The sequence below is a fragment of the Leucoraja erinacea genome, chromosome 5 (genome assembly GCF_028641065.1).
Source record: "Leucoraja erinacea ecotype New England chromosome 5, Leri_hhj_1, whole genome shotgun sequence".
NCBI classification, from domain to species: Eukaryota; Metazoa; Chordata; class Chondrichthyes; order Rajiformes; family Rajidae; genus Leucoraja; species Leucoraja erinaceus.
The window spans coordinates 90,093,485-90,116,577 of NC_073381.1; the positions used below are offsets into that span (position 1 = coordinate 90,093,485).

General features: G+C 45.7%; 1 protein-coding gene across 1 annotated transcript in view; it reads right to left on the reverse strand.

Annotated features, from left to right (window-relative positions):
* Nucleotides 1–3,478: 3,478 nt before the first annotated feature.
* anapc1 (anaphase promoting complex subunit 1) overlaps nucleotides 3,479–23,093 on the reverse strand; it is a 107,067-nt gene continuing 87,452 nt past the window's right edge. The window contains 10 exon segments of the mRNA XM_055636195.1: nucleotides 3,479–3,809; nucleotides 5,653–5,787; nucleotides 9,153–9,348; nucleotides 11,277–11,372; nucleotides 12,755–12,841; nucleotides 13,319–13,457; nucleotides 15,253–15,320; nucleotides 18,260–18,337; nucleotides 20,704–20,821; nucleotides 22,083–22,169. Coding sequence (XP_055492170.1) covers nucleotides 3,694–3,809; nucleotides 5,653–5,787; nucleotides 9,153–9,348; nucleotides 11,277–11,372; nucleotides 12,755–12,841; nucleotides 13,319–13,457; nucleotides 15,253–15,320; nucleotides 18,260–18,337; nucleotides 20,704–20,821; nucleotides 22,083–22,169 — 1,120 coding nt within the window. The 3' untranslated portion in view covers nucleotides 3,479–3,693.

A 23,093-nucleotide genomic window follows, 5' to 3' on the forward strand; every position in this document is an offset into this window, starting at 1 on the left:
AAGTTGCATATATAAAAAACTGTGAATTACAGAGAAAAGGTCCAAAATAATTGCTGAATAGCCTGGCTGGCATCCAATTGCCAACACTCCTATTTAAGAGAATAAATCCTAACAGAAGAACAATCTGCAAGTGGCGCAGCGGTAGAGTTGCTGTCTTACAGCGCTAGAGACCCGGGTTCAATCCTGACTATGGATGCTGTCTGTACGGAGTATATACGTGACCTGTGGGGGGGATTTCTCTAGGATCTCCAAAGACATGCAGATTTGTAGGTGAATTGGTTTGGTATCATTGTAAATTGTCCCTAGTGAGTGTAGGATAGTGTTAGTGATGGGGTCGCTGGTAGGCGCAGACTCGGTGGGCTGAAGGGCCTGTTTCCCTGCAGTATCTCTAAACTAAACTAAAGAACAATTTTTAATTAAACTGAACAATATGTTGAATGATAATATGGAGATCTGCAGAAATGCAAGATAATTAAATTATTGTTAAATTATTTAAGTGCGTTAAATTATAATTGATTGAATTAGGCGGTGGATTTTGAAAATTATTAAACACAGATGTGGCCAAGTGCCAAATTCATATGTGGAAGTTCCATATTTTCCAAATTCCATATTTCCTTTCAACACAGAAGGCAGCAATTCCATTTCCCACTTGGATGAGAATGTATAAGGCAAGATTGGCACGTTTACTGATGACACTAAAATGGATGGCATCACAGGCAGTGAAAATGGTTATTTAAAATAACAGCAGGCTTTTGATCAGCTGGGCCGAGGAATGGCTAATTGCGTTTAATGCAAGTGTTAGATGTTGCGTTTTGGGAAGTCGGACCAGTGAATGGCGGGCTTTAGGGAGTGGTGTGGAGCAGAGGGATCAAGGGGTACAGGTACATCGTTCTCTGAAAGAGGCGTTACAAGTGGATAGGGTAGTCAAGACGGCTTTTGGTACAATGACCTTCACAGGCCAGGGTATGGAGTAGAGAAGTTGGGATGTTATGTTACAGTTGTGCAAGATGTTGGTGTGGCCACATTTGGAGTATTGTCTTCAGTTTCTGTCACCCTGCTTTCGGAAGGATGTTATTAAGCTGGAAAGAGTGCAGAGAAGATTTACGAGGATGTTTCCAGGCATTGAGGGGCTGAATTATAGGGAGGTTGAGCAGACCAGGATTTTATTCCTTGGAGCGTAGGAGGCTAGAGGTGTATAAAATCATGAGGGGAATAGACAGGGTGAATGCAGAGTCTTTTACCCACGGCAGGGGAATCAAAAACAAGAGGACATACATTTAAGGTGAGATGAGTAAGATTTAATACAGAAGTTGCCTGAGAGGCAACATTTTCACTCAGAGGGCAGTGGGTATATGGAACGAGCTGCCGGAGGTGTAGTTGAGGCTGGCTCGATAACAACATTTAAAAGACACTTGGACAGGTACATGATAGGAAACATTTAGAGGGACATGGGCCAAACGTGGGCAGGTGGGTCTAGTGTAGATGCGGTATCTCGATCAGCGTGGACAATTTGGCCATGTTGTATGACTCGCTTTCAGAATAACATTCCCATCAAATCCCCAAGATTCTACCACTCACCTACACTCTTGGGGTAATCTGTAGCAGCCAATTAACCTACCAGCATTTATTCCTTTAGGATGTGAGAGGAAAACAGACCACCTGAGTAAAAAGAGCACATGGTCACAGGCGAACGTGCAAACTCCACACAGGCACACAAGCCCATGTTGATACAGGAGAACGTGCAAACTCCACACAGACACACTAGCCTGTGCGGACACCGTCAAACAGGCAAACTCCACAATGGGATGAATGGAATAGCTCTAAAGAGCTTGCGCAGGAGAATAGGCTGAACAGCCTCTTGTGCATTGTTACTTTGATGCCACCACGTTCATAAGGGTATCTTATTGCTTCTGAGAAGCGTTCAGTAGGAATGCAGCAAATACTATTGGGTGCGCTGGTTTCTGAGGTCAGGAATGAACCCCGGTTCAATTAGTGAGAGAGCGGCTCTACTAATTGTGTCACTGTTGGATGGAAACAACTGCGATATCTTTGCATGTTCTCCTATATTTACTTGGGCCTGTGTGGAGAGTTAAAGATAGTCCTAAGAGGACACATCTCGCTTTGACATTCAAGAGACCAGGTTACAAGAAATAACTTGCAATCTGGGCTTTCACTGACACTATCCTACACACCAAGGACAATTTACAGAAGCCATTTAACCTACAAACCTGCACGTCTTTGAAGTGTGGGAGGAAACCAGAGCACCCGGAGAAAACCCACGCTGTCACAGGGAGAACGTACAAACTCTGTACAGACAGCACCCGTATTCAGGATTGAACCCAGGTCTCTGGTGCTGTAAGGCAGCCGCTGTGCTGCCCTGTACGCGTTCTAAGTGGCGAGTCAAACATTGAACTCCAGTGATCAAGCTTAAAGCTGTGCACGGTTCTGATGAGTGGCAGAGGAGGCTGCAGATGCTGATTCTGGAACAGTCAGGAGCCCTGCTGTGACCTCGGCTCTGCCTCCTGCACGCCACCCAGTGGATATGTGTGACTTGATTATGTGACTTGCAGGATCCCTCCATAACCTTCCCTTTCGGCGGACTTTCCCTGCAACAAGAGATGCATCACTTGCCTCTTTATCTCCATGTCCGTCAAGGAAGGAACTGCACAGAGGTTGCTGCATCTTTACTCATCTAAAGATAGACAGCAAAATGAGACCAAGCGGAGGTTGGAGTTTCGCCGAAACTCAATAACAGGGCAGGCTCAGCACTTCTGCGTCTCCGAGATGGCCAAAGAAAGAGGGCACCTGATGTTTGGGGGTCGTGACTCTTCTTCAGTCTCAGCCCCCCTGGTCTCGACCCCCAAACGTCACCCATTCGGGTTACGGCCCGAACCGTTGCCTATTTCTCTCTCCAAAGATGCTGCCTGTCCCGCAGAGTTACTCCAGCATTCTGTGCCTATCGTCGGTGTAAACCAGCATCTGCAGTTCCTTCCTACAAACTTCATCAAAGACTTGTCGCGATTTGTTCAAATGTCCCGTCCCATCACGCACATCGTAGTGTCCATTGGCTAATCTCTTCTATTCCGCCGCTTTCATTGGCCAACTGTGTGGCGAGAGTTGACCATTGGGGGAGCAGAACACCAGTTTGGCCGCTGTGATTGGCCGGCTGCGGCGACGGGTCCTCGGTGACGGCACAATGCACTTGTTGCAGTGACCCGGGAGCCGCTGGGTTGGTTGGCGGCTGCTGTCAATCACAGGCGTGCCTGTTGTTTCCTGCAGCAGCTCAAGCAACTTGAGGCTACGCATTATGAAACATGTCCTGCAGCCCCCCAACCCCCCCCCAGTCCCGCAGCCCATGTGTAAGCCTAACGTCTCTGATCGGAAGTCACAAGGGAGAATCCTGAAAGATTTTCCTGTCAGTCGTTACCACAAGTTCATACAAGCAAACTTTCCAAGGCAGGAAAATCTCACGAGCAACTGCAAAAAGTAGACATCTTTATTCACTGATTCGAGCCAAATTTGTTTAACAGATACAAACCTACAACTTGATGGTGACGCACGGTAACAAATGGTGGGGTTTACTTGTTTCGTAATGTGTTTTAGTGTCAGGACAATCAACTCCATAATCAGACAGCGGTGATTCCATTGATGGGCCCCGCAGGTTCTTGAGCTGTTAGTCGGGGTCAGAGGTCATCAAACCAACATGGCCTGTGGATTCCCCAGAATCACCGGAGCTAACCTCAACAAGGCCTGCACAGGTAAACGCAGCTGGCTAAACTTCAGCAGGAGTTGGGAAAATCCCGTAGTACCTAAAAAAGAAATCGAAAAAGCACCATGAGTGTGAACTTGCAAGAATATCGGCATCGCCAAAGAGTTAGCTAACAAGAGAATTAACGCAATAAGATGCATGAGCTTTCTACTTCAGATGAGATCTTTAATCATAACACTTTCCTTTGAATCTAAAAAATTCCCCAGGATGATTTAAGAACACTGATTTCTTGCAGTGCTCGGTTTAACATTATTTCCAGAGTCACCACCATAAAACGGCAACTGGTGGAGTTGATGCCGCAATGCCCCAGAGACCAGGGTTCGATCATAACCTCTGTACAGAGTTTGCACGTTCTCCCTTTGACCACATGGGTTTTCTCAGAGTGCTCCGGTTTCCTCCCACATCCAAAAGACTTGTGGGCCTCTGTAAATTGCCTCAAGAGTGTAGGGAGTGGATGAGAATGCGGGATGAGTATGAATTGGGGATCAATGGTCAGTGGGCTGAAGAGCCAGTTTCTATGCTTTATACGTAAACTAAACAAAACACGTTCATGAGGTACAGTCCAAATGTAGAAAACAAGTAAATACATATGCTGGTTAACACACAAAAGGACACACAATGCTGGAGTAGCTCGGCAGGTCAGGCAACATCTCTTGAGAACGTGGATAGGTGACATTTCGGGTCAGGACCTTTCTTCGGACTCGATGGCATTTGAAATTCATTGACCCTGAAGCCCTGACCTGAAACATCACCTATCCATGTTCTCCAGAGATGCTGCCTGATCCACTGAATTACTCCAGCACTTTGGGTCCTTTTATGTAAACCAGCATCTGTTGTTCCTTGCCTCTCCTTTTTAGATACCGTATACTCGCCTGGATGGAATGGATGTAGAGAGGATGGTTCCACTAGTGGAAGAGTCTGGGACCAGAGGACACAGCCTCAGGATAAAAGAACGTACCGTTAGAAAGGAGATGTGGAAATTCCTTAGTCAAAGGATGGTAAATCATTGGATATTTTTAAAGCGGAGATTGACAGGTTCTTGATCAGTAAGGGTGTCAAAGTTTACGCGGGAGAAGACAGGAGAATGGGGTTAAGAGGGAAAGATAGTTCAAACATGTTTGAACGGTAGAATCAATGGGCCAAATGGCCTAATTCTGCTCGTATGATTTATGGACGAGGATTTCAAAAATCTCTCGAGATCCAAAACTGAATTTCAATTATTTATTTAAATAATATTGCATTTTATTTTATCTACAAAGTCACAATTGAAAAATAGTTCTGCAATTGTGAAGGGATTGAGAATCAAAGCACCAACCAGCAGAGAATATACCAGATTTCTGGAAGAGTTGTCCAATAGATTCATAAGACAGCAGGATAAAGGCATTTGGGCCCATCTCGTTTACTCCACCATTCGATCATGGCTGATCCATATAAACCTTTTAATCTCATTCTCCAGCCTTCCCCTCGTAACCTTTGACATTCATACTAATTCATTCATGCACTTACTCTTTCCCCATGGAGAGTTTCCCTTCATGTATGAATCCAATTCCCGGATGATTGCCTTTAGACTTTAGAGATATAGCATAGAAACAGACCCTGCGCCACCCAGCGATCACCTCGTACACGCGCTCTATCCTACACACTAGGGTCACTTTACAGAAGCCAATTGCCCTACAAACCTGCACGTCTTTGGAGTGTGAGAGGAAACCGGAGCATCCGGAGAAAACCCCACGCGGTCACAGGGAGAACATACAGACTGCACACAGACAGCACTCGAGGTCAGGATCAAACACGGCTCTCTGGTGCTGTGAGGCAGCAACTCGACCGCTGCCGCACTGTCCCTATTCATCCAGATAAGACCTAGGATCACGTTTGGTCCTTACCTTCAATTCCGTTTGCTGTCATCTGCTGGTGCGTTGGCACAGAATGATAGACCAAAAAACAAGCCAGCATTGCGATCTGTGATTCCTCCACTGGCTGACTACTTAGGTAGGAATGTAACAGCACGTCTCCCGATGCTAAAAATGGTGGTGTTCAAAATAAAAATACAAAGATACTCAGATTATTTTCCTTCATAAGTGGAGAGCAAGGCTGGCCCTAGGCCGATTGGACCGATTTTTCCAAATTGGGCCCCGCGCCCAAGGAGGGCCCCGCGTTAAATTTCCGTATTTCATATGGAAATACAAATTCGCTTTGTTAAATAAAGATTAAAAAAAAAACATTTGCCATATGGATTTTTTTACAAAACGAACATGGATAACAACCGCTGTGAATAATAAACGATGTGTTAACTGCTACTGTAGCAGTTAACAGCCAGTAGTTAACAACAATGGGTCATCAATGCATATCGATACCTATTCCTCAGTAAATGCGTTAAATTGTGTCACTCGCTGCCGCAGGAGCGGCCGAGACGGGGAGGGCGTGGGAGTCCACAGGGCAGCAAGCCCCAGCACCGCAGCGAACTCAGCCGTGAGTTTTCAACGTTAAACGCCGGGAGCGGGCAGGCGGGCGGTGTGTGCGTGAGAGGGAGGGCGAGAAAGGGTCAGATTTGTATGAAATCGGCGGCGAGTTAAAAGACCTGAAGCAGAAACGAATGACAACTGGCCGGATAATTGCGGGAGGGAGACAATCTGTGGATAAACAGATCTGGGGGTTGTGTTAACTTGTTCGGTGCCAGTTGGAGGTTTGAGTCTGTGTTAACATTGGTGTCGGGATTAATGTCTGGGCCGGGGTATGGGTGGGATTTAACTCTGTCTGTCTGTCTGTGCGTGTGTGTGTGTCTGTGACTGTGTCTGTGACTGTGTGTGTGTGTCTGTGTGTGTGTGTCTGTGTGTGTGTCTGTGACTGTGTGTGTGTGTGTGTGTGTGTGTGTGTGTGTGTGTGTCTCTGTGTGTGTGTGTGTGTGTGTGTGTGTGTGTGTGTGTGTGTGTGTGTGTGTGTGTGTGTGTCTCTGTGTGTGTGTGTGTCTCTGTGTGTCTGTGTCTCTGTCTGCGTGTGTCTGTGTGTGTGTGTGTGTGTGTGTGTGTCTCTCTGTGGCTGTGTGTGTGTGTGTGTCTCTATGGTTGTATGTGTGTGTCTGTGTCTCTGTGGCTGTGTTTGTGTGTCTCTATCCGCGTGTGTGTCTCTGTCTGTGTGTGTGTGTGTGGGGGGTGCCGTGGACAGACAGAGGGGGGATTTTCAGACGCAAACCACACGTTTTCAGTTAAGAGTTGGACACGATTACTGTCAATACGAGCAGCTCACGGAGCAGAGTCAGAATGAGAAACACGGCTCGGCTCTCACACACACACACACTCGTGGAGTGAACTGTAGATATAAACGTGGCTGGGGGTAGAGGAGTGGGGGGGGGGAGGGAGAGAATTGAGAGAGAAGAGAGAGGAAGGGGGAGAGAAGGGGAGAGAGAAATTGGAGAGGAGAGAGAGAGAGGAAGGGGGGAAAGAAGGAGGAGAGAAAAGGGGGGGGAGAGAGGGAGGGAGAGAGAGAAAGGCGGCGGGAGAGAGCTCCCTTCTGCTTCACCACCACTGTTGGCTGCCCTTTGTGAAATGATTGGAGACTAAAACCAGTTACCCTTTAGATCTCCCTCTCCCTACCTCCCTCCCCCTCCCTCTCCCTCCTTCTTTAGAGAGGGGGGGGATGATGAGGGAAGGAAGGGGGGAGAGGGCGGAGGGGAGAGAGGAGTGTGCCTTGCTTGGTGGAGAAGAGGGATGTGGGAACGCTGTACGCAGGTGGTGACTCACTCCCACACTGGGATTCCCCACCTGCCATTACGCAGTCTATCTGACTCCCTGCACCCCCACTGTGCGAGTTCACCCAAATTCCCACTTTGAAATAAAATACAATTTTCGACTTAAAAATTTTGCATCAGGATCGCGATTAGTCGATTCCCACACATTTTCAATCATTGTTCGATTCAGTGTAATTTTCACACCTGGTTGATGTAGTTTTTAACGCAAACCCGGTACTAAACGCACAAACATTAAGGTGGTTACTGATGTTACAAACGGTTATAAATGAATATAATTTCAAAGTGAAATAGGAGATTTCCATGGAAAGAATATTTAACCAGAATATAAGGTGAGGTCGCTGCAAAATGCTCACTTAAAACAATACGCTGTCAACTCAGGATTGTTTCTTAGCCCTCTGACAGGTGTTTCAATCTCACCTCGTAGCTTGCTGTTAATCGATTCATAGCTATTAATTTTCATTCCTGGTCCGTATCGAACTTCTCCAAATGCAAACGCTTCAAGTTACACTTCCTGTGTGGTGGTAAGGGGTGGGGGGGTGGTGCTGGTATAAGGGTGAATGCTGGTCGGCACAGACTCGGTGGCCGAAGGGCCTGTTTCCACACCTTATCTCTAAAGCCTAAACTGAACCATCCTATCACTAACGATCTCCCATCTCATTGGAGACCTTCAGACTATCTTTAATCGGACCTTACTGGACTTTATATTTCACTAAACGTTATTCCCTTTATCCTGTACACTGACGCGGGGTCTCAACCCAAAACATCGACAATTTCCTTCCTTCCCCTATAGGTACTGCTTGACTCCACAAGTTCCTCTCGCAGTTGGTATTTCGCTCTAAATTCCACCACATTGTTTGAATATCCCCAACTCTCTCGTTGCCAAGATCGTTCAGTTCACCTTCCCAACTAACTCATTTTTCTAACATCAAAATAGGGCAGCACAGAGGCACAGCTGGTAGAGTTGCTACCTCACAGCATCAGAGACCCGGGTTTGATTCTGACCTCGGGTGCAGAAGGGTGACTGATGGTCAGCGTGGATTCAATGGAGCAATGGGCCTGTTGCCGTGATGCATCTTTCCACCTAACGATGCTTCCTCTTGTTTACATCCATATCTGACCGTAATTTGCCATTTTGGTCTGGATCTCTGATTACACCACTTTATAGGGCAGTGCCAGTAATTCATTATCCATTCTTGGGGCACCTCAAACTGCACATTGCAACTCGAAGTAGCCAGGAAACTCACTCTATGTAGAAACATAGAATCAACAAAAATTGGTGCAGGAGTAGGCCATTCGGCCCTTCGAGCTAGCACCATCATTCAATATGATCATGGCGAATCATCTAAAATCAGTACCCCGTTCCTGTTTTTTCCCCATATCCCTTGATTCCTTTAGCCCTAAGAGCTAAATCTAACTCTCTCTTGAAAACATCCAGTGAATTAGCCTCCACTGCGGCAGAGAATTCCAGATTCACAACTCTCTAGGTGAATAGGTTTTTCCTCATCTCAGTCCTAAATGGCCTACCCCTTATTCTTAAACTGTGACCCCTGGTTCTGGACTCCCCCAACATGGGGAACATTTTTTTAGGCATCTAGACTGTTCATTAAGAATTTTATGTACAGCACAACACTTGCTCACCATGTAGCCAATGATCTAGAGTACAGTCCAAGGAGCTCTTCATGGCAAGGAGAAACTCAGAATTGATCAGAAGTCCAGTGCTGCTGTTTTTGAAGTTCGTTTGGAGTGAAGTGGAGTTATAGAACTGCTGCACTAGTTTCATCTGCCACAACTCAAACGTTTCCGACATTTCTTTCCGTTCTAATCTCCTGACTGCCTGAAATGCAAAAATTAATTATATTACATGTTAATGGTAAAGTGCGGGACAAGGTTTTTTTTTTAATACATAGAGTAATGGGTGCCAGGAAAGTGCTTCCAGGGGAGGTGGTGGAGGCAGATACAATTGTGGTTTTCAAACAGCCACACAGATATGCAGAGAATGGATAGCATTTGCATCATGTGCAGACAGAGATTAGTTTAGTTGAGAGTTGCAGCATGGAAAAATGCCCTTTGCCCCACAGAGTCCACACCGACCATCAAATAAAAGTTCACACTAGTTCTATGTTATCCCTTTCCTACAGACTAGGGCCAATTTACAGAGGGCCAATTAACCCACAAACCTGCATGTCTTTGGGATGCGGGAGGAAACCAGAGCACCTGGAAGAAATCCACGCGGACACGGGGAGAACATGCAAACTCCACACAGTCAGATATTGGTTTATCTTGCCATTATGTTCAGCACAGACATTGTGGGCCAAAGGGGCCATTCATGGGATATAGCTTTCTGTAGAATGTGGATAAGTGATGTCAGTCTGAAGAAGGGTCTTGATCTGAAACGTCACCCATTCCTTCTCTCCAGAGATGCTGCCTGTCCTGCCGAGTTACTCCGGCATTTTGTGTCTACCTTCGATCTGCAGTTTTTTCCTACACATGGATGTGATGTTTTGGGTTGGGAGTCTCCTTCAGACTGATTACGATGGGTAAGGAGAAAGCAGGAAGAAGGGACAGGCAGTCAAAGGTCTATAAAAGTGACATCCTGCTCTCAGTTGCCCCCACCTCTCTTCCAACTTTCTCCCCAACCCCCACCCGTCACCACAATCAGTCTGAAGAAGGGTCCCAACACGAAATGTCACCTATCCATGTTCTCCAGAGATGCTGCCTGACCCGCTTTGTGTCTTTTCAGTTTAGTTTATTGTCACGTGTACCGAGGTACAGTAAAAAGCTTTTGTTGCGTGCTATCCAGTCAGTGGAAAGCCAATACATGATTACAATCGAGCCGTTTATAACGTGAATAACGTTTAGTGCAAGATAAAGTCCAGCAAATTCCAATCAAAGAAGGTCCAAGGGTCTCCAATGAGGTTTGTGTCGGAAGGAACTACAGATGCTGGTTTACCAGCTAACCAGTCAGTGGGAAGACTATACATGATTACAATCGAGCCACCCACAGTGTACAGCTTCTCAGACAGAGAGCGTCCCTGACCTCCGATCTACCTCATTGGAGACCCTTGAACTATCTTTAATCAGACTTTATCGTGCAGTAAATGTTGTTTCGTTCATCCTTTATGTGTGCACTGTGGACGACTTGATTGTATTCATGTATGTAGACACAAAATGCTGGAGTAACTCAGCGGGTCAAGCAGCATCTCTGGAGAAAAGGAGCAGGTGACGTTTTGGTCAAGATCCTTCTTCAGACAGCTCTCGTGTAATCTTGTATAGGCTTTTCTTTGACTGGATAGCATGCAAAAGAAAGCTTTTTTCTTACACTGTACCTCGGTGCACGTAAATAATAAACTCAACTAAAATTTTAAGAAAATAGAGGATGAGGTAACTGGGGTCATGGGGAGAGCATGGGGTAGTGCAAATAGTCATTGATTTGTCAATGGGTTGTTAAAAGGAACTGCAGATGCTGGTTTAAACCGAAGATAGACACAAAAAGCTGGAGTAACTCAGCGGGACTGGCAGCATCTCAGGAGAAAAGGAATAGCTGACATTTCGGGTTAAGACCCTTCTTCAGACTGAAGACGGATCTCGACCCGAAACGTCATCTATATCTTTTCGCCAGAGATGCTGTCTGGCCCGCTGAGTTACTCCGGCTGTTTGTGTCTATCTTTGAATCAATGTGTTATCAGTTCTGCGGTTGAAAATGAGATTTCCTCAAGGGCGTCGGAAATATGCCATGAAACCTCCACAAGGGTAACTACTTACCTGGTCAACGGCCATGTACGTGGGCAACATTTCCGGCTTCTCTTGAGTAACACACTCATAGAGGATGGATGAAAGCAAATCCAGCACTTCCTGTTTCTGCAGGAACGAAACGGGTTTATTGATAAATATTACTGACAAATTGCACAGCCACATCATATCAAGAAGCAGAGGAACAGAGGGATATGGTAGACAAAAATGCTGGAGAAACTCAGCGGGTCGCCCGAAACGTCACCTATTCCTTCGCTCAATAGATGCTGCCTCACCCGCTGAGTTCTCCAGCATTTTTGTCCACCTTCAATTTTTTCAGCATCTGCAGTTCCTTCTTAAACAATGGAAGGATATGGATCACATTTAGTTTAGTTTAGAGATACAACCGCGGAAACAGACCCTTTGGCCCACTGAGTTCATGCAAAATCAGCCATCAACCTGTGCACTGGCACTATCCTATATACTACACACTGGGGACATTTACAATCTTTACCAAAACCAATTAACCTACAAACCTGCGAGTCCTTGGAGTGTTAGACGAAATCGGAGTACCCAAAGAAAACCCACGCTGTCTCGGGGAGAACATACAAGCTCCGTACAGACAGCACCCGTAGTCAGGATCGAACCTGTGTCTCTGGCGCTGCGAGGCAGCAACCTTACCCCTGCACCACAGTGCTGACCTGGAAATTGCCAACGTTTCAGATCGCAACCCTTTTAAAGAGACCATTTCATGTGAGGCAGGTAGGATTGGTTAATCTTGGCATCCTGTTTGACACAGACATTGTGGCCCTTAATGGCAGGTCAAGTCACCTATCCATGTTCTCCAGATGAGTTACCTGATCCCCTGAGTTACTCCAGCACTTTGTGTCTTTTTTCTGAGCTGGCATCTGCAGTTTCTTGTCGGCATCAAGATAAATATGATCTGCAGGTTCCCCTCTCCTGTGCTGTACTGCTCTATGTTTTAAGAAGCCCAAACCAGCCAACTAGATTTCAACCCAATTTCCTATCTGAAATATTAATTTGCTTCAATTGTCTACATGTACCTAATATTTATTTTGGTGGAGAATGTACAACCATCTCAAGACACAATCATTCCTTGTTGATACATTGTGCAACTACAGACTACAGACCCCACTGCTTCATCTTAACTTAAGTGTGGAAAAGGCCCTTCGGCACCACACCAACCAGCGATCACCCCGTACACTAGCACTATCCTACACACGCAGGACAATTTACAATTTTACCGAAGCCAATTAACCTGCAAGACTGTACGTCTTCGGAGTGTGGGAGAAACCTGGAGCACCCGGAGAAAACCCACACGGTCACAGGGAGAGCATACAAACTCTGCACAGACAGCATTGTAGTCAGGATCCAATCCTGGCACTGTAAGGCAGCAGCGCCACTGCTGCTCCACTGTGCCGCTCGATAAGTGATGTTTCGGGTCAGGACCGTTCTTCAGAATCTTGAACAGTCTGGTTTGCAACACTTACCTCCCCGTCTTTCTTTGAATGTTTGCAGAAATACTCGGCAAACGAAAGCAGAGCTGGGTCGGAGGTGAAAGCCGAGACAGCTTCTGGCTGTAAAGAAAACCACAGCAACATTTTGATATCGAGCCAAATCAAAGTTGGAAAGAAAAATAACACTTTACTTTAGAGATACAGCGTGGAAACAGTCCCTTCCGCCCACCACGTTCAAGCCGACCAGCGATCACCCAGTAAACTAGCGCTATCCAACACACCAGGGACAATTTTGTTACAATCTAATCATAACAAATTAGTCTACAAAACCGCACGTCTTTGGAGTGTGGGAGGAAATCGGAGCAATCGGAGCACCCGGAGAAAATCCACAAAGTCCCAGGGAGAACATAAAACTCCATGCAGGCAGCACCCGTAGTCAGGATCGAACCCGGGTCTCTGGCGCAACTCTACCACTACGCCACCCTGTACCTGCGCATTTTCCCAGCAAATTTTATTTACTATGCAGCAAGCCATTTCCTTACAGGGCAGAATACTTCCCAGAAGCAGATAATAAGGAAGCAGTACTTTTGGTTTTACCTTGATCGATAGGAACTCAGGGTTTCTATGAGTGAATGTTTGAGCTAAAAGACTGCGAAACCCTTTCGGATCCTCGGTGTAGGAGAGGTGGCCCGCTCGGAGCTTGACGTAGAGAAAACCATCTTTCGATAGGATTGATCTGAAAGAGAGCCCATGAGAACCTAAAATTACCTGATGTAGACAATATCAAACCACAGCTCTCAAATACAGTAAACCCTCGCTATTACGGACCCCTATATAACGGATATCGGTTATAGTGGACCAAAACGTCTGTACGTGGCGGCATTTGGTGGGAGATGCACAGCGCAGCATTGGGCAGCGGAACGGGTACAACGGGGAAAGAGCGAACAGCAAAACACTCTTGAGGAGCACACAAATAGGAGGACAGGCACCTCATATTTTGTTTGGGCAGCTTACAACTCACCAACATGAATATCGATTTCTCCAACTTCAAGTAACCCTTGCGTTGCCTCTCTCTCCATCACTCCCCCACCCTAGTCCTCTGGGTAATTTCACCGTTTGTATTCCTTCATTATCGCCTCGTCCCCAGCCAACAATGGCTCATTGTGGGCTCCACCTTTCATGAGTCATCGATGCAGGCTCTTCTTTCTTTTGCACCTTCCCATACTTCAAGTGTGCCCCCCCCCCCCTCTTTGACTCTCACTCTGATGAAGGGTCTCAACCCAAAACGTGAGTTACTCTGGCATCTTGTGTCTACTCTTAAGAGCGTGTCATTGGGTACGGGTTTGCAGCGACTGTCACAGTGAGAGGTTGGATGCAGAGGCAGCGTGCGCCACTGATCCTGTGTCAACCTGGCAACGCGTGCCCCGGTCGCCTGGTAACCCCCCCCCGCCATCTGCCGGTTACCCAACGAGCTGGTGCCACGTGTTGGAAGCTTCGAGTTGCGGGAGAAGAGGGAGCGAGCAGCACAAAGCCAGCACAAGTACCGGGCTCGTTCCCGACGCACCGTGTGCACGGCCGAGGGCTCTGCGGCTCCCTGGCTTCACATTTAACAAGCCTTCATTCCTTACACCTTTATCTCACATGTCTTTGTAAGTGCCCACTAGTTTAACCCGCCCACCCCACCCCACCCCGGCCTTGGGTTATAATTTATATCCTTCACTTGGTTGTAAGAGACAATCGGCAATAATGGACAACCCCCCCACCCGTCGAGGTCCGATATAGTGAGTATTCCTTTGCTCAATAAGTGAACAGGGTTCATTCAGACTGCCAAGGCCTACTGGATCTCCCAATTGCTATCCATTTTAACCCCGTTCCATTCTCATACTGGCATTTCAGCCCTGGGCTTTCTCCATTGCCAGAGTGAGTCCACACGCAAACTGGAGGAACAGCACCTCATATTTTGCTTAAGCAGCTTACACTCAACGGTATGAATGTTGAATTCTCCAATTTTAGATAACTAAGCTACAAACAGCTCCTCCCTCCTTTAGCCCTCCCCCCCCCCCCCCCCCCTTTCTTCCCTGTGTCCAACCTGGATGCACCCCCTGTCCCCTTCCACCTATATTACTTTGTCTGGCTTCACATTTAACAAGCCTTCATTCCTTACATCTTAACCATATAACAATTATCTTACATGAACAACTTTTATCTTTTAACAACTTGCATCACTGGCCTTTGCCCAAACAGCACACCCCCTCCACCTCACCTGTATCCATCTATTACTTCCCAAACTTTGTCCTGCCCCTACCACTCATCCAGCTTCCTCCCCTACCAAAATCAATCCTCTTTTCCAACATTTCTCCTCACTCCCCCACCACACAGTCTGAAGAAGGGCCACGACCCGAATGGTCGCCTATCCATGTTCTCCAAAGATGCTGCCTGACCCACTGAGTTACTTTGTGTCTTTTTTTTGAAAACCAACATCTCCAGTTTCTCATATCTAATGTAAAGTACCATGTTATTTATATACTCACTGTAAACTTTGAGCTCCTTTCAAGAGATCCATCATAATTTCCCAGTATTTGGGGCCTTTTACTTTGATCTGGAAAGAGTAAACCAGCTGTTACTACCCCTATCAAAACTTGAGGCTGCACATTTCTTTTAACATGGACCATATGAATTAATACTTCATGCTTGGATTTCAAGCAGGACAAGTGGTTTGACACTCATGCCCAAAGTAACGTGTGGCATGCTTTTCCCCCTTAAAATGCTATTTCAATCATACCTTCCAAGCAGATTGGCAAAATGTAAAAAATACAGGGCTCAATTATTAAAGAGGTGAAAGTTGCTTGGTTCAGTTTTAGAGTTATGCCCCTGTCCCACTTAGGAAACCTGAACGGACACCTCTGGAGACTTTGCGCCCCACCCAAGGTTTCCGTGCGGTTCCCAGAGGTTTTTGTCAGTCTCCCTACCTGCTTCCACTACCTGCAACCTCCGGCAACCACCTGCAACCTCCGGGAACAGCACGGAAACTTTGTGTGGGACGCAAAGTCTCCAGAGGTTTCCGTTCAGATTTCCTAAGTGGGACAGGGGCATTAGAGCATGGAAAACAGGCCCTCGGCCCACCGAGTCCACGGCAACCATCGATCACCCGTTCACACTAGTCCAATGTTATCCCAGTTTCTCATCCACTCCCTACACACGAGGGGCGATTTACACAAGGCAACTAATTACAAACCTGCACCTCTTTGGAATGTAGGAAGAAACCGGAGTACCCGGATGAAGCCTATGCAGTCACAGGGAGAACATGCCAACTGTACAAGGACAGCATCGAACCTGGGTTTCTGGCGCTGTGAGGCAGTGGCTCTACCAGCTGCACCACGGTTAGGTTGCCTTGATCTGCCTCTCCCTAAGCCTCACCTGCTCTTCTACCACAATGTCATCTTTCTGAATAATGAAGCCAAGAATGAAAAGAAAACTACTTTGACTTGGAAGAAGACACAAAATGCTGGAGTAACTCAGTGGGTCAAGCAGCATCTCTGGAGAACATGGATCGGAGATGGTTTGGGTCGGGACCCTTATCCATGTTCTGCAGAGATGCTTCCTGACCCACTGAGTTACTCCAGCATATTTGTGTCTTATTTTGTAAACTTGCATTTGCAGTTCCTTGGTTCTACTTTGACTGGTTTTGCTGACATACATACCTACAGTCATATAATATGGATCCTGTACAAATGAATTTTTCAGAGGTTATCACTTACTTATAAAATAAACTTCAAAATAGACACTCAATCAGTACTAGCAGGCAGTAAAAAAACAAAACAATTAAAGGTACTTCACATTTTACATGTTCTTGATTTACACGTTTTCAGAATAATGCACTTGTCAAATTACTATCAAAGTATCATTTACTTTAGACCTAAGAGATACAATGTGGAAGCCGGATCTTCGGTTCACCGAGTCCGAGCAGACTAGCGATCCCCGTACATTGGCCCAATCCTACACATTATAGGTATGTTACAAAACCTACCTGAATCGTCATTGGGAATCTGCCCTCAGCCATGTCCGCGTTTTGGCGCTGTTTGGAGGGGGCGGGTTTAAAACGCGATTTTTACTAGGCTGTACTAATCGCACATGTTCAGCCTAGTAAATCAGTAACGAAAAATCGCTGCAGGACCCGGTCGCAAAAGGTATTATTAGTTTTATAGGCCTCGATAATATAGTTCTAATAGTTTTAAAATTACTGTCTCATTCCGCAACCTCTCGCATCCCCAGGGTTCTATAAAGCAAACAATTAAAGGTATGTACCTTATTTTTACATTAAATGGGGCATATATATAACCCTATATATCAAGTTATCTATAGCGAGTAGTTCATTTTGGGCTTTTTATATCCCGCAGTATTTTTCTCGGCATTTGAGGGCACTAATCCAGCGCGATGTCAACGTTCTAAACCAGCGCGTTCCACATGACCCACCAGTAGAAAGCCGATTTATTTGGGCATTTATTTACAGTGAACACTAAATTCCTTCCATTTGGCCTATAATTTAATGTAAATTAGATATAAAAATCATGTTATATTGTGAATTATTTGTGAATAATCTTTGGACACTTAGGCTATTTAAAAATGTTAATCTTTCCTTAAGAAATGGGCTTTTGACTATCCATGATCACAGCTTTTTTGTAATGTCCATTGAAAATCAATACAACAAGATGCTAATTTCCGAGTATGAAAATGGTCTTAACATTTTTTAATACTTGAGACGTATGAAGTGAAATTGCACTTGTCAAATTAAACTTATTGTTATGCTTTAGACTGATGGGATAAATTGCAGATCTTGATTTTTTAAATCTCAAAATTTTGTAACATTGCTACTACACATTAGGGACAATTTACAATTTTTTTTTCTAGCAAAGCCAAATAACCTCCAAACCTGCATGCCTTTGGAGTGCAGGAAGAAACTGGAGCACGCGGAGAAAACCGAAATGGTCACAGGGAGAATATACAAACTCCGTACAGACAACAACCGAGGTCAGGATTTAAACCGTGTCTCTGGCGCTGTAAGGCAGCAACTCCACCACAGCGCCACTGTGCCGTCCCAAAATTACTCATTCCTATTTTCAGAATAATGTGCTCAAGGAGGATCTTGACCCAAAATGTTATCTATTCTTTTTCTCCAGAGATGCTACCTGACCCGCTGAGTTACCCCAGCCTTTTGTGTCTTCAGTTTAAAACAGCATCTGCAATTAATCCCGACACATTTTGTGTGCTCAAATTTATACCTGGGACCGTTCAGACTGTAAAGCCTGAATGACAATAAAGGATACTTTATTTTACTCATGGGAGCTTTGCCACGTGTGGTGCCCGGCATGTGTTTGATTTACGTGCTTTTTGATTCACACGCTATTTTTCAGGCACGTAACCCGCACTTAAACGTGCGGTGCCCGTACAATGCAATGTCAACTGATTTGAAGTTATCACTGGAAAATTACAAGGTTATTCTAGCCAAGAGCACTCTTGCCAAAGGAAGGTCGACATTACCTCTTTCAGCAGGTGTAGTTCAGGAAGAAGGCAAGGCGCCATCAAGTTTACTGTCATTTCATCACTCCACTGAGAAGCCTAGATTAAAAAGAGATATAAACCTTTAGTTTAGGTTTAGTATAAAAATACCGTGCGGAATCAGGCCCTTCGGCCCACCAAGTCCGCGCTGACCCGCGATCCCCGTTGCACCAGCACACACTGCACACTAGGGACAATTTACAAATTTTACCAAAGCCAATTAACCTACAAACCTGTACGTCTTTGGAGTGTGGGAGGATACGGAGCACCCGGGGGAGATGCCCCATGAAAACTAGTTGCATTTGCCTGTGTGTTTCATCCATATCCCTCTCATATTCATTTAGTTAGTGTCCAAGTGTCTTTTGTGTATTGGATGGCTTCTACCACTGGGATTACTTTAGTCATCAGGATGTGTCATCAAGTTTTATTTACTCTGGGAAAGCTGATTGAGGTCCATAACTTATTTCCATGGGGAAACACAAGCACGTCCTTGTTGTATATTAAGACGTGTCCAACAAAAAAGGTTGATGATCTGGTATTTATGTATTCTCTACCTCAGACTGTGGTCGAAGGCTTTCGGCACTTCATCAGTATTGAGCATAGAAGATGGGAGGTCATGTTGTAGTTCTATAAGACGTTGGTGAGGCCACGTTTAGATTATCGTGTTCAGCTTTGGTCACCGCCATGTTATAGGAAACATGTTGTCAAGCAGGAAAGGGTGCACAGTAGATTTACGAGGATGTTGCCAGGACTCGAGGGCCTGAGCTATAGGGAGAGGTTCAGCAGGCTAGGACTCTATTCCTTGGAGGGCAAGACGAGGGGTAATCTTGTTCAGGTAGAGGTGTACAAAATCATGAGAGGATTAGGTCAGGTAAACACACAGTTTCTTGCCCAATGTAGGGGAATTGAGAACCAGAGGACATAGGTTTAAGGTGAGGAGGGATAAGGGAGGGTGTTTTAATAAGACCCTAGGGGTAACTTTTTCACACAAAGGGTGGTGTGTATATGGAACGAGCTGCAGATGGAGGTAGTTCAGGCAGGTACTATTGCAATTTTTCAGAAACATTTAGACATGCACATGGATAGGATAGGTTTACAGGGATATGGGCCAAATGCAGATAGATGGGACATGTTGGTAGGTGTGGGCAAGTTGGACCTGTTTCCATGTTGTATGACTATTACTCTCTATGACTCTATGATACACTACAAGGAAGCAAAAAAACAGCAGAATAAACTACTGGGCCATTCAAGTCTGATCGTGGCTGATCGAAGCTCAACTCCTGTTCTGTCCACCCACTACTTTCTGTCGGAAGAAGGATCTCGACCCGAAACATCACCCATTCCTTAACTACAGAGACGCTGTGTGCCCCGCTGAGATCCTCCAGCATTTTGTATCTATCTTCAGTTTAAACCAGCATGTGCAGTTCCTTCCTCCACTTCTCCAGAACTGCTGCCTGACTCGTGGAGTTACTCCAGCTCTTTGTGCCTATCCTGTTCTGTCTCATTTCCTCAAAGCCTCGTACATCAAATTGTTAACCACCTCCACCGCGAATACGTCTGAAGATGCATCTTCCACCACCTGATGGGACAGAGGGTCCCACAGTTTCACCATCACACAACAAAAGTCATTTTTATATGTACCTCAGTTTGAAATGACCGGCTCCTTACCTTGTAGTTATGTCCTCTTGATTGAGTCTCTCTCATGAATGTAAACATATCAACATCAACTCTATTGAGTCTACACGGCAGCCACAAGGCTGGACACATAAAGACACGGCGGGCCACGGCCAGTGGGGGGGGGGAAGACGCCAAGCTCGTCCCCCGAAGATGGGAGAGGAAGGAGGGGGAGACAACGGATGTAAGGAGCAAGGCCGGTAGGCGAGTGAACCTACGCGGGGTCTACGAGGCCTTCCGCGCCCGCAAGGGGGAGCGAGGAGAGGGGTGTCGGCTCATTGGACGATCCAAACGTACAAGGGAAGGCGACGGCTGGAGGCCCTACAGCAGCCTGGGGCTCGCCTGGAGCGGGCACCGCTCATAAGACCTGGAGCATAAACTAGACTTTGAAAATGGAGCCGAAACCTGGTGCATCTTGTATGCGGTCCCAGTGGACTATTTCTGTACACTTAGCTAATTGGGGATCGTGCTTAGGCAATAATAATAATGTTTATAGGGACAGTGCATATTAATTAACATTTGCATGTAAATATGCAAGATTGTAGCCAATCAGTAGCTAATTTCCATCTCTAGTCCCTAATGAGCGTGGTGAATGTTGCTCACCATCTTCTGTACGGTTACTCTGCTTTCCAGTCCCCCTGTCAAATTAGTTTCAACCCTCCTGAGCAATGTGAGTAACCTTCCTGCGAGAGTACGAGTTAACTACGAGGTGCTGCTCTGATTGTGAATGTCGCCAACTCGAGCGCACGTACCTTGTAGGTGACCTTGATGAGGGCGTAGCACGGTGTGTTGGTATCCACGTCGACAGGTACCAGGAGCCGTGGCTCGGCAGCAAGCACGTACAAGTGCCTCAACGCTTGAAGGTGATACCTGGGGGAAAAAAACTACCACGACTCAGGGTGGCGCAGGGTAGATTTGCTGCCTCACAGTGCCAGAGACCCGCGATCGATCCTGTCTACGGGTGCTGTCTGTACGGAGTTTGTACGGCTTGTACTCGCTAGAATTTAGAAGATTGAGGGGGGATCTTATAGAAACTTACAAAATTCTTAAGGGGTTGGACAGGCTAGATGCAGGAAGATTGTTCCTGATGTTGGGGAAGTCCAGAACAAGGGGTCATAGTTCAATGATAAGGGGGAAGTCTTTTAGGACTGAGATGAGAAAAACATTTTTTACATAGAGAGTGGTGAATCTCTGGAATTCTCTGCCACAGAAGGTAGTTGAGGCCAGTTCATTGGCTATATTTAAGAGGGAGTTAGATGTGGCCCTTGTGGCTAAAAGGATCGGGGGTATGGAGAGAAGGCATGTACAGGATACTGAGTAGGATGATCAGCCATGATCATATTGAATGGCAGTGCAGGCTCGAAGGGCCGAATTGCCTACTCCTGCACCTAATTTCCATGTTTCTAGGTTTCTATGTACATTCTCCCTGTGGGTGGGGGAAGAGAAACTGCATGAGGATCTACGGGTGTTCTGGTTTCCTCCCACTTCCCAAAGACGTGCAGGTTTATAGGTTAATTGGCTTCTGCCAATTGTAAATTGTCCCTTGTGTGTAGGTTAGTGTTAGTTAGTGCGGACTCCGGTGTATCAAGATGTATATAGACTGAACTAAGCTGTACATGACATTGGCGAGATCACACATGGCCTATTATGTTGGCCATGTAAGGCACCTAGGTTGGCATGGATGAGTTGGACTAAAGGGTCTGTTTCTGTGCTTTATAACTCTATGACTCCAAATCGCTGCTCGTGTGCAAGTGTGGTGGAATCTGAGGGAGGAGCTAATTTAAACGTGGAGGAGAAAATCATGGCATTAGTGAAGATGATAGATAGTTAGATTAGATTAGATTAGATTCCTTTATTTGTCATTCAGACCTTTCGGTCTGAACAAAATTTCGTTAACTGCAGTCATACATTTAATAATAAACAACAAAACACTCAATAAACACAAACTAACATCCACCACAGTGAGTTCACCAGGCACCTCCTCACTGTGATGGAGGCAAAAGTCTTAAAGTCACTGTCTTAAAGTCAGCATGAACGTTAGGTTGAAGGGCATATTTCTATGCTGTATGACCCCGTGACTGATACAAATTGGGGAATGGCACAATGTTACATTCATTGAAGGGGCGCTTACCTATTGTCAGTGCTGTGAGCTGGAAAGTGAGGATACAGTGCACAGAGCAGAGCTGCAATTGCTGAGTTGGTTGTGCACAAGGAATATCTGCAAAAGAGTTTAAATCGACATGTAATATACAAAAAAACACCAATACAAAATTGTTGCAGCGAGACTCATCTCTTTTTTAAAAAAGGTTGCAAAAGCGTTAACCTCCTTCACTCATTTATGGTAAATGTTGGTCTGACTCACAGATTCAGGGACAGTTTCTTCCCAGCTGTTATCAGGCAACTGAACGGTTGCCCTCTCAACAACTAAAGAGCGGCCCTCACCTCCCATCTGCCCCATTGAAGACCTTTGAACTATCTTTAATCAGACTTCATCTTGCACTAAATGTAACTTTTATCATTTGTGAGCTGTGATTGCTTGATGGAAGTATAGTATTTTACTTGACTGGATAGCACACAAACAAAAGCTTTTCACGGTACACGTGACAATAATAAACTAAACTTTAATTAAAAAGACAGCGTGGCTCATTTTCAGATTGCTGCATTCTGCTAAGCTCAGACACCTCATTCCATATACTCATCACACTGTGTGCAGAAAAAGTTACCCTTCAGGTTCCTATTAAATCTTACCCCTCTCACCTTAAACCTTTGTCTTCTGGTTCTTGATTCTACTAAGCTGGGAAAAATACTTTGCGGGTTCACCCAATCTATTCCACCCACAATTTTATATACCTCTACAAGATCACCCCTCCAAGGAACAACGTTCTAGCCTGCCCAACCTCTTGTTGTAGCTTTGGCCCTCAAGACCTGGCAACATCTTTGTATATCTTCTCTGCACCCTTTCAAACTTAATGAAATCTTTCCAACAGCAGCATGACCAAAACTGAACATAATACTCTCAGTGCAGCCTCATCAATGTATTCTACAATTGTAACATCATGTCCCACCTTTTATACACAATTCCCTGATTACTGGGATTGGAGAGAGGAAACAATATTGAGTATGGCGCTGTAGGAAGTCCTGG